The sequence below is a fragment of the Arvicola amphibius genome, chromosome 9 (genome assembly GCF_903992535.2).
Source record: "Arvicola amphibius chromosome 9, mArvAmp1.2, whole genome shotgun sequence".
NCBI lineage: Eukaryota > Metazoa > Chordata > Mammalia > Rodentia > Cricetidae > Arvicola > Arvicola amphibius.
Window position 1 is genome coordinate 29653175 of NC_052055.2, and position 12711 is coordinate 29665885.

General features: G+C 35.7%; 1 protein-coding gene across 1 annotated transcript; it reads right to left on the reverse strand.

Annotated features, from left to right (window-relative positions):
- Window positions 1-7369: 7369 nt before the first annotated feature.
- Window positions 7370-7937, reverse strand: LOC119823665 (solute carrier family 22 member 27-like). The gene is given in 2 exon segments (XM_038343746.1): window positions 7370-7645; window positions 7647-7937. Coding segments are annotated over 2 exon segments (567 nt in total).
- Window positions 7938-12711: the final 4774 nt, after the last annotated feature.

Here is a 12711-nt window from a genome sequence, read left to right on the forward strand (position 1 = left end):
AGACTAGTCATGTAAGAAGTGGAGAAACAGGCTAAGACAGACACTAGTCAGATGTGTCCATATGATTTATGTCTCAATGGACAAGTCATAGGTACATTTAAGAATCAGATCACCAAGGAAATTTAAAAATGAGGCTGGGGCCAGTATTCAATTGATAGAATTCCTCTAATACTTATTTCCCCTCATGTATTCAAACCCTGGTGGGTAATCACAGCAAACAGCATTGTGGAAATAATAAAGGACCCAGGCATGCTGGGATGTCATGAAAGCAGTGGGTCACAGCAGAAAGAAAGACTGCTATTTTGAAAATTCTTGAATCATGAGAATGAGACAGCAGAGTTGGCAGTTTGGTCTATGTGTTTGTGTGTGTGTGCACGCAAGCGTGCTGTATAACATGATCATTTGGCAATCATACCAACCACATTTTATTTTATCATCAAACAATTTCTTCAAGAAACGCTGGTCAATAGCTTTTATTAGCAATGAAAATATGGAATATAGTTTCTTTGTCACTATGTTTAATCCAGCCTAGGATTTATAAAATATATAGAGTCCTACTGATGGTCATTTTGCCTTTTTATAAGATGAAAGTTTGCAAAAGAACTTTATGTTTGGGAATTTGGGTTTCTCTAAAATATGATCACAGCATGTTGCTTAAAATGCATTTTAGATAAAGAGATGGCTTCTCAGAGGAAGCACAATTTTAGAAAATGATTGTTGAAAATAGAAACAGCTGGAAGCAATCCCTATGGTCAACTTCAAAAGCCAATGTTACATTGAAAGAAAGAACCTTGAATTTCCTATGATTGATAAAGTCCTATTGTAGAACAGAAGTGTGACCAGTGAATGATGCTGACAGGCCCTAGGGACGTCAGAGTTGAGAAAACCTGGATGAACTATTTTTTTTCTTCCTTTCCTTTTTATCCACCTTGCCAATGAATAGTCTGCATTGATTTACTTTATGCAAGTCATCTAAATAATGCCGATTCTTTCTTTCAACATGAGTGGGGTGATTTCTATAAACTCAAATCAAGTAAAGGTCAAACTATAAACTTTAGACTTCAAAGAAATCAAATGCATAAATTTATATGTAGATAGTAGTAGAATTTTAATACAATACTAAGCCATGAAGTAGATATCTTTACCTTCTGTTTACCTGAGGCCTGTAAAAGTTGGACAACTTGACCAAAGTATCAGGAGTCACAGAACTTTGATTTTTTAATTGAAAATAAATGTATTTTATTGGATAAATAAAAACACAGAAACCATACTTTATTAATGGAGTTCTATGTGCTATTTGATATATGTTTGTATCTTGTGATGTGGGCTAACTATATTTTCTCAAATGGTTAGAAGAAGTTCCTTATAGTACACTATTCAAAATTTCTTCTACAAAAATGTTAAACAGGTCATTTTATTCAAAATTTGAGATTTTGGACACAAAATTGTAGATGGCTGTTAAGTTTGCTTGAGGGTTGCCATATATTGCTTTTATGCTGTGTAATCATTACTGTAAAATATTTTGAGAAAATTTATGTTTGTAATGAAATTATGAATTTAAGTGTACTTGATTTGGTTGTGTTAATGATATTTAGATAGTAATGGCCATTGCTTAGGAATTTTACACAATAAATAAGTTGCTTAAAATAGTTCCTAAAAAGATAGAGGAATTATTTTTTGATACATATTAATAGCCTTGTTAATATTTAACATGGAATCATTTTGTACAAATACATAGCAATATAAGGTTTTAAAATCAAATGTCTTCCTAGTAAATAGACTAGTTGAAAATGAATGGATCAAGACCAGCAACAATTAATGAAGATTTAAACCTAACTGATAGATAGATAATACCAAGTCTGGTGAGGGTGACAAACATTCAGTCTTCTTCCTTAGTCTCTTTAAATTTCACCTAAATTTAAGAACTCCATCACCAAAACTCATCATGAAGACCTACCTTTATAGTGAAGTCAACACGAGATATAATTTTTTCTTTCTTTTTTTTTTTTTTCATTTAAACACTGCCTGGCCCATTTGTTTCAGCCTCTTATTATCTAATTTTCTTTCATGGAAAAATGCTTCATTTAACTCATAAAGTTAACCTTCATGTGTTCTTTGTCATAATTTGACTTATTCAATAAATATCATTTAGTATGTTCTCTCTATGACAAACATGATAAAAGTTTAGTAAAGTATATTACCAGTAAAAGAAAAACATGAACAATGTTATCAGAATTCTGAATTATGGTCTGGAATAACAGAGGAATAAGATGAGCCAGCTCTTCATTGGATACCTCAACATGTTTCAGACAGACACTTCATTGAGAGTGAAACATTTATCTCAAAGAATTGTAAATGGCTAGAAAAAAATTGGATAATTTAGAAGGTTTTGGGATGAGTTTATAGATTATGCATATTAGGTACTATAGTCTGAGTAAGACCGAATTGAATGGCATAAATATTTGTTTCTTCTTCTAATAATAACTTATCAGTCTAGATCTATCATAATAAACCCATAATTATTAGGGACACACAAACCATCCAATAATCCATATAACTCTCCTACAAATCTGAAACCATACCTCCTATATCTTGAATCAAGGAAGCTATTCCAGTGTATCCAGAAAATGTAGGTCATGGATCTCACCTAGAGTAGGAACAAAGATACAGAGTAGGGTTTGTAGACATATGTTTATTATCTCTCTCTCTTTCTCTTTCTCTTTCTGTCTGTCTTTGTCTCTCTTCCATAATAAAACAAATATAGTATAGTAAATGCATTATGAAAATTAAATGTACAGGGACTGATTTATTTTAAGAAATAGTCTGATTTTATTTCAGATATATCAAAGTTTTTCTTGTTTTGTGAGACCTGGTTTCTCAGCATAGACCTGGTTGTCCTGAAACTCACTTCATAGACCATGCTGGACTCAGTGACATGCCTGACTCTGTTGTTCTGTTGCTGAAATTGAAGATGTGTGCCACCAACACCTGGCTAAATGTTTTTTTTTTCTTTTTTACCTCCTCCCCTCCTCCCATTTCCCCTCCCCTCCCCCCCTCTTCCCTTCCCCCTCACTCTCCAGTCCAAGGAGCAGTCAGGGTTCCCTGCCCTGTGGAAAGTCCAAGTTCCTCCCTCATCCATCCAGTTCTAGGAAGGTGAGGATCCAAACAGAATAGGTTCCCACAAAGCCAGTATATACAGTAGAATCAAAGTAAAGGGTGAAAACAGAAAGCGATATTAACAATGAGTCACGATTTCCGGTCTGTGTATCTGGCTCTGTATAGAGTCTTTCCTTAGCCAGGCCTGATATAAACAGCTAGACATGTAACTTTCCCCATAACAAATAATGTTCCTTTCATTACATGTAAGGAAGATGATAAAGAACTCAAGAGATCAGTGAAGAGAAGAAACAGACATGGTAGCATGAACACAGTAATGTACCAATGCAAACTATCACATAGCATTTGGGGGAATGTGGAATTATGAAGCAAGAAGTAAATACAGTTGGCTACTCTCATCTCCATTCTATTACAGAGTACAGTCTCACAGCCATGTTCATCTCAGCTTCAATGAGGAGCAGTGTCTGTATAGAGCAAGCAAGAAAAATAAGTGCCTCCGTTGTCAAACTTCTCACTCATTGGCCTCCTGCTTAGCTTATTCATATTGGTTCGCTGAAGTGGTAATTGATGAGCATGCTGTAATAAATGCGGTATTATCTTGTATCCAACAATACCACATTATTGTTCCTGATCTAAAGGTTCTTAAACCAATGTAGCGATTTAACCAAGTAATGCCCCCAATAGGTTTAGACATTTGAACACTGATGTGGGATTCCTCTCTGTATGCTGTGAATATTATTGGTTAATAAAGGAACTGCTTTGGGCCTATAGCAGAGTTATAGGGGAACAGAGCTAGGTGGGGAAAGCTAAACAGAACGCTGGGAGAAAGGAGGGGGAGTCAGAGAGAAGCCATGGAGCCCCGCTGCCAGAGATAGATGCTGAAACTTTGCCAGTAAGCCACTGCCACGTGGTGATACACATATTAATAGAAATGGGTTAAATTAATATGTTAGAGCTATCCATAAGAAGTTAGAGCTAATGGGTCAAGCAGTAATTTAAAGAATAGTTTTGTGTGATTATTTCATTTCTGGGCAGTCAGGACGAACAAGCAGCCTCATTATGGTTCCAAGTTCATGGTGTTGCCTGGGAAGGTCTAAGAGGTAGGTCCTTTTGGAGTAAGAATGTGGCTGGGTCAGTCTCGAGAGTTAACATCCTTGTTCTACTTCCAGTTTGCTTTCTTTGATTTGCTAGCAGTTTGGGAACATGAGCTATCTATCAGTTTCTTCCTATTGCTACTATGTTTTTAACTTGTTGCAATGTTTTCTTCACATGGTGGATTTTTACCCTTCTTAGAATCAGAATCCCAAGATAAGAATATAAACAAATATAAAAGTATTCTATGATTTTTGGGGGGAGTCATGGGGTTTTAACACAGCAAAAGAAAAGCAGCTAATACAAATAGAATTAAGGATTCTACCCACCAATTAAAGGGAGAGAAGTAAATAATGATGGAAGGAAGGAAGAAAGGAAGGATAGAAATGTATTCGGTGATAGGCCAAAGGATATTCTAAAAACACAATTAAGTTATATGATTACACATTGATATTTAGTTTTTCTTTTTAAAGTTTATTTTTGAAAACATTATATATGAATATAATAGGTTTTGATCAAATTCATCCTCGGCTCCCTTCCCTCCAACTTTTCCACCTTCCCCCAAATTCATGTGGTGTTTTTTTAAACTCATGAAATCCACATAGCACTACCAATTAATGCAGGGACAAGTCCTTGGTCATAGGCAGGTTTATCAGGTATCAGTTCCTTGAAGAAAACTGACTCTCCTTTCAGTAGCCATCAATTACAGTAGCCATCTCTTGGATGGAGAGGGATGTCATGAGACACAAGACCCTCCCGAGTCCGTGCTGGAATTTTGGCTTTCTTAATCATTTGTATAGATCTTGTGTACCCATGACTGTCATAGGTTCATGTGCGATGATGCTGTCATGTCTGTACAACACTGCTTCTTACAAGTCTTACTTCTAAAGCTTACAAATTTTCTACCCTCTCTCTTTAGCTTTGTGTGGTACAGTGGTCTGAAAGAAAATGCCCATAAAGGGAGGGACACTATTAGGAGGTATGGCCTTGTTGAAATAGGTGTGGTCTATTTGGAGGAAGTTTGTCACTGTGGAGTTTGGACTTTGAGGTCTCCTATATTCAAGTTTGTTGGAATTTATCAGAGGAATTTAGCTTTTATAGAAGACATTGATTCGGAAACCACATAAGTAAATCCTATCAGCAACTTTACTTTTCTATCCAGACTAAAAGTAAACTAAAGGCCAAAACATCATATCTCTAAGCTTCCATTCTTTTAGGTGATCATATGAGTACAGGTACTTATAAAATGAGAAAAATTCTTCCCAAATGAAAATAAGCCAAGAATAAGGCTTAAGGAAAGCAATTCTCTGAAAATTAAGTAAGGATCAAATGGCCCTTTTATCATGCAAATGCATTCCTGCTGGAGCAGTGGGGCATCACTTCATAAATCATCCTGTGCCTTTGAGCAGACTTAATACAGTTCCGAGTGTGATGCTGGTGTATTTAATTGAGCACTAAGGAAGTGGAACTGCTTGCCGGGCTTAGTGTGCACTTAAACATTGAACTTCTTCCAGTAGAGCTATTACGTTCTGCTGCCACATAGATCTGCCTAATGTTTGACTAAAAGTCCCTCCCATTAGAGACTAAGTAAGCTGCTTGTGGGAGGGGAGGTGATTAGCAATCATTATATTAAAGTGACTCAATAGAAATAAAGATAGTTACCATTTATTGATTATCCAATATTCTCCAAGTTGTTTGAGTCCATTATCTATATAATTTCTTCACAGCAATAGCAGATTTGATATGCTTATCTTTTTCTTCAAATGTTGAAGTCTACGCTTTGGAAATTATCTTACCTTCAGTAAGATTAAGATGATAAGAATAAGATTCAAATATAGGTATTTTGACATCAAATCAAATATGTAAATAATTTCTCTGCTCAGAATCAAAAAGAATGCTTCATTATCAGAGATAAGAGGGCTATAATGACTTTTATTTGACAAATTAAAAAAAGTGCTAAATAAGGCTATATAGAATTCTTACTTGGTTATATGAGCTTCAAAATAAAATTGTTATTCATTATTTAAGTATACACCATGTTCAAGAGTACATATGATAATTATTAAAATGCAAAACATTAACATTTATGTTTTAGAGTTCAGAAATTTGCATTTCTTTTACCCAGAAGTTGGTGTTTTTATAACCAACATAGAGATAAATTGTTCTATATTTGCGAAGGGATTTTTTTCACAATAAAAATAATTACAAAGGCTCAGGTGAAAAGAACACTGACTGTTCTTGCAGAGGAGAGGATGTGGGTTCATGCCCCAGTACTCACATGCCAGTTCATAACTTTCTCTAACACCAATTGCAGGAAATCTGACACTATCATATAGACATACATGCAGAGAAAACCAATGCATTGAAAATAAAAATCTTTTACGGTGAATAAAATTTTAATGAGTTTTCATTGAGTAAAGAAAATACAACTTGTAATGCTGAACCTCAAATTTACATTTATGTAAATACTCCTAGTAATTAACAGAAAAGCAAGGAATGTACCACAAGACTTGAGACATATGAATGAATATTGCTTCCAATCAAAATTACTTGTTTGGCATTTACACAGCACTGTTCCATGAAGAGCAGAGTACAAACCTGCTCCAGAATTCTATGCCTCCAGCATTCCTACTTGGGAAATTACTATCTGGTCTGAGAGTATTAAGAGGGACCTTTCAGATTTTGTTCACTAAGAGCAGGGATGCCCTAGGCAGAATTCCTATCATCAGGAAACCTGAAAACCAATGTTGAAGATGATGTGGGGAGGGAGGAACATTTATCCACTGCTAGTAAGGGTACATATTAGTACCACCAATATGAAAGTTGGTGGCAAGTTTCTTCAAAAGATTAAAATTAAAAGTATCATATGACCCAATCATGTAACTCTTGGGCATATACCCAAAGGACTACATACTGTGCCAAAGAGACACTGCTCTTCATTTTATTGTTGCAATATTTGTGATAGCAAGGACAAAGAACCAGCCTAATTGTCCATCAAAAGATAAATCAATAATGAAATGTGATGCATGCACACAATGGATATTCTTCAGCTGTAAAGAAATCATGAGATTTGCCGGAAAAGAGTGGATCCAAAAAGTATATTAAGTGAGGTCACCCAATCCCAGAAAGAACAAACTGCACTTTCTCCCATATATAGGGATTATAGCCTATAATGCATATGTGTAAATAGCTGTAAATGTGGGTAAAGCCTGTCTGTTAAGCAGCCATATGGAATATTTCCTACTAACGTACCACTCAAGAATGAAAATTTAGCTATTGAATCCAGTGACTGAGATTCACAAACCAGGTGCCACTCAGTCACAATAGTGAGGGAGGTGCTTTGGTCATACACCCAGCCATCCACACAGGGCTCTATGTCTGTCTCTGTCACATTGGTGACAGTGCCATTCTGATGAGGGAGATGCCACTGTGGTTGCCCAAAAAAGATGACACTTGTCTGGCCTCAGATTGGGGTTCAAAGGAATGGAGACCCTTCGGAGGTCTTTTTTGCTCAGGATCCCACTTTCATTATCAGAGACAGTGTCATTGTCAAGGAAATGGACCCAGCATCGATGACTGGGTATAGCTGCTGTGAAGTTCTCCAGTATAGAATGGGGAGCCACGGTGATATTGCCGATCAAAATGAAAATCATCTGAAGGATCTGAAATTGCCCCAGGCTGCCAACTTGATCCAGGAGATCTCTTGCCACAAAGAAAGTAAACTCCATGTGTAATTACAACACTAAACCAACAAATAATTAAAGTGCCAAATCATTGTGACATGACGTTCAGAAGAAAAAATGGGTTTCAAAGATGGTATATGCTTTCTGCACAACCAGGAGAAGTCAAGTTCAAATCCCCAGGACTCATTTAATAACCAGGTATTTGGGGCGGGGGGGCCTGTCTGTAATCTTTGTATTTGGAAGGGGAAGACAAAAGGATCTTGATACACACACGTCAGCTAGTTAACAGACTCAGTGACACACCATGTCTAAACAACAACAACAACAAAAATGCCATTGTGGGAAGCAGTTGAGAAGCACAGGCACATCTGAGATCCACTTCTGGCCCTAGATAAATGTACCCACATGTGTACACACACATACATTACACACACATGAACATTTACACTTGTGTACAGACATAAAGAACAATAGAATTGAATTTATTCCTCATGTATTATGTGAATACAAGCTTCTAGATCTCAAGGATTCATTTATTCCTCAGGATACAATTAAAATTGAAGTTAACATTAATGTTATGAAATCATAGCCACAGAAATTGAGTGATGTCCACAAACCTGTCACAAGTAGAGGCCAAAGCAGGCAAGCTTCACTATCAGAGGTTGGACATATCACTTTCCACAGATTGATCAAATGCCTTACTTGTTCTCTTTTGAGATTAGAAGGGAAAAGATAAGAAATAATTTAGTGCTATAAATTATTTTAGAATTTAGGGTCATACTTCTAGGTTATATTTCAAGAACAAAGTCATCATAGAAATTGTTTTAAAATATGCATTACTACTTAGGGAATAAGGTGGTTCCTAATATTAATTGGAATTTCATATTAATAGCTATGAAGAGATGCCAGATATATTTTTAAAAAATGACAGAGGAAATGCAATAGAAACATCATCCTCATACTCATTGATAAATAGTGCTAGGACAACTAGCTCTCTACATGAAGAAAACTGAAACTTGAACCACATTTCTTACCTTGTACAAAATTCATTGCAAATAGAGCAATACTTAATGAAAACCATGAGAATACTAGATTAAAATTCAGATAAGATACTTCGCCCATATAGTTTATAAGTTTGGGAGAAAATATTAAAGTTCTGGCAACAAAAACTTAATTGACAAGATTACATCAAGCCAAGAAGTTTAAGAAGTGAAAAAGGAATGATTAGTATAGTAAAAAGATCAACATAAAAGCATCAAAGAAATTCTCGTTAGGCCATATATCTGACAAGGACTGATATAGAAAACATATAAGAAACTTAAAAAACTTAACAATAAGGAAAAAAGTTAAGTAGCTCATCCAAACTAACTAAAAATGAACCAACATGTGAATAGTCGTTTTTCAGAGGAAACAGCAGGAATGCAGAACAAACAGGAAAAAAAATATAGTCAGTGTCATTGTCCATTAGGGAAATGCACTGAGATATTTTCTCAGCCCATTTAGAGCGAGTCTTGCCAAGGAGAGAAATAACAAAGGCAGATGATTGGAGAGGAGAGCTCTTACATGTTGCTGACTGCAGTACAAACTCTACACTGGGTCCAGAAGCTACAGAGACGACATAGCTGAAAAACAGACCAAAGAAATGACCTCTACACTCTACTCCTGGGTACCAGTGGTGAAAAAAAAAAATATAGTCAGCATATCAAAGGGACAGGTGCAACCCTGTGTTTAATTGTAAACCTTTGGAAAATAGCCAAGTTCTAAATGACCTAAGCCTAGATTACATAGCATGAGATGAACAAAAAGAAAGCGATATGGAAACACAATTGGACACATTACTACAGTATAGATAAAGAATATGTGTGTACCCAAACAGACTAGGTTTCCACAAAGCCAGTACATGGAGTAGAATCAAAACCCAGTGCCATTGTCCTTGGCTTCTCAGTCAGCCCTCCATGTAAGCCCCGTTCAGAGAGTCCGGTTTGATCACATGCTCCATCAATCCCAGTCCAGATGGTCTTGGTGAGTTCCCATTAGATGGACCCCACCGTCACAGTGGGTGGGTGCCCCCCTCGCGGCCATGACTTCCTTGCTCATGTTCTCCCTCCTTCTGCTCCTCGTTTGGCCCTTGGGAGCTCAGTCCAGTGCTCCACTGTGGGTCTCTGTCTCTATTTTCATCCATTGCCAGATGAAGGTTCTATGGTGGCAGGGAACCCTGACTGCTCTTTGGACTGCAGAGGGAGGGGAAGAGGGAGTGGGAGGAGGGGAAGGGAAATGGGAGGAGGTGAGGAGGTGAAAATTTGTAATAATAATAATAATAATAATAATAATAAAATAAAAATAAAAATAGAATTTAATAAAAGGAATGTGTGTGTGTGATACTATGTTATAGATAAAGAAATCCCATAATTTTCAGCCAAATGGAAGGGTCCAGAGGACAGTATGCTAAGTGATGTAATGCAGGTAGACACACATTTTCTGAATCTATTTTTCTTACATGTGGAGGCTAAAATGGCCCACATAAATATGAAACAGTGATTTTTAGACTTTCAGCCTAGCAATATGGGAGTTTAATGATAAGTGCCAAGATAGACAGGCACAATGCAAAATATATATTCAATAAGAAAAGACTGATTCAAAATTTATGAAACCTTTTATTTAAGGTCCATATTAAAAATGTCTACAGACTAAAAACTAAATGAATACTTTTGTAATGCTTTGATATGTTCTAATAAAGCATCTGAAATCATAATAAAAAACAATCTCTGGGAACAAATAATTCATATGTATAACTAAACTTAAAAATAGAATACTGGGACTGACTTGAAATTTCAAGAGCAATAAACATCAGAAGACAGTAGAAAGAAAGAAAAACATGTCAATTTGGAACTCTAAACTTAGCAAAAATATAGTCTACTAACAAAGATGAATAGGAATGTTTTCTTTTAAATAAACACTATGGCATTGCTATTACAAGGGTGTTCTTATTAGACAATAGAAAGGTGTTTTAAGAAAGAAATGAATAAATGATGAGAAGCAAAATTATTGTCAGATACATAAATATAATCCTAAATTTTGTGCTTTATACAATAAAAATGTAAAAATTAAGGATTCATAGAATTTCATAATGAAGTATTTTGTAACTATTGAGAACCAATGAGTTAAGATGTGTACGTAAAGTTAATCACAACTAAACTTTAAAACAATATATATTTAAATATTTATATATATTTAAGAATATATATACATATACATTAACTCCAAACTAAATTATGCAGATTAGAGACTGAATATTTCCCCACAGAGCCTTATGTTTATTTGTATTCTAGGTTCCAAAGATGCTACTGATGCTGGGAAGTAGAAGGTTTACTTGGGGGAAGAAGACTTGCAGGAAGCCCTAAATCATTGAGTCCGTGTCCTCAAAGGGATTACAGGACTCTGGTCTCAAGTTATCATATTTGCTTTTTGGCCATGGGGCAGGTAACTTTCTCCATCATACGTAGCACACCATTCAACTTAGTACTCCCTCTAAGGCAGATAAATATTCAAATTTTTGAACTTTTTGATAAGCCTAGGTATGTGGATCAGTGGTAGAGCACTTTCTTAGCAAAAATAAGACCCTGGTACTGATAGTCATCATTGAATGTTTATCAGTGATTAAAGCCAATATTGGTATTAGGTACTCCTTACTTAAAGGCAGTTAACAAAGCCTCCAACTGTCATCTGTGTGAAAATATTGTTTGTAAACAAACATATATTAGGAAAAATATAGCTTTGGAGTAAGGGAGAGCAGATTTGCAACATGGCATTGTAACAGAGAATGCTGCATTAGAATTAAATAGTAGCAAAGGCCGGACATATACAACAGACTTGGAAAACTTATGAGCAAATTTTAAAAGCTCTTGTTGTTATGAATAAATTATAATGAAATTCTCTCACCTCTGCTCCCCTTGCACTTTCTTGCTACATTTAATATTAATAATTTTAAATTTTTAATATTATTAAAAACAATAATTTATAGAGTTATCAATGGGAGTGTGTTCCTTGTGTCCCAGGACTAGGGAGACAGAGTGAAAAAAAAAAAAAACAAATGAAAATTGAAAACGAGGGCTGGAGAGATGGCTCAGAGGTTAAGAGCATTGCCTGCTCTACCAAAGGTCCTGAGTTCAATTCCCAGCAACCACATGGTGGCTCACAACCATCTGATATGGGGTCTGGTGCCCTCTTCTGGACTGCAGGCATAGACACAGACAGAATATTGTATACATAATAAATAAATAAATAAATAAATAAATAAACAAATAAATAAATAAATATTTTTTTTTTAAGAAAAGAAAACTGAAAACGAAATCCATAGCTTTAAAGAGAATTGTGATAGATGGAAAGCTAAAATAGGGTTCAAGCTTCTAACTCAGAAATCCAATGGGGGGGGGAGATGAATATTGAGAGAATGGAATGACAATTATGGTAATGATTCCAGTACTGATGAGAACTGAGAGCAGAATACAGCTCAAGCTGTCAGCAGATAAAAATCAAAATGCCAAAACTGTTTCTGGAGTAAAACCTAAAAAGAAATAAAACTCTCCTCCAAATTAACAAAACATTGTCATCCCAACAGATACCAAAAGGAACAAGATTGTTCAATAATTCGCAGAGAGGAGATGTCGCAAGCAAATCTGCATGTGCGAAGACTTCCAGTGAGAAGCGTGTGGATCCCTACGTGTAACGTGCAGGGAACATTCAGAATACTCACTCATTCTACAGTAGCACAGAGAGCAAAGCTGATGTAAGAACGATTTTAACGGCACAAGGTTAACAT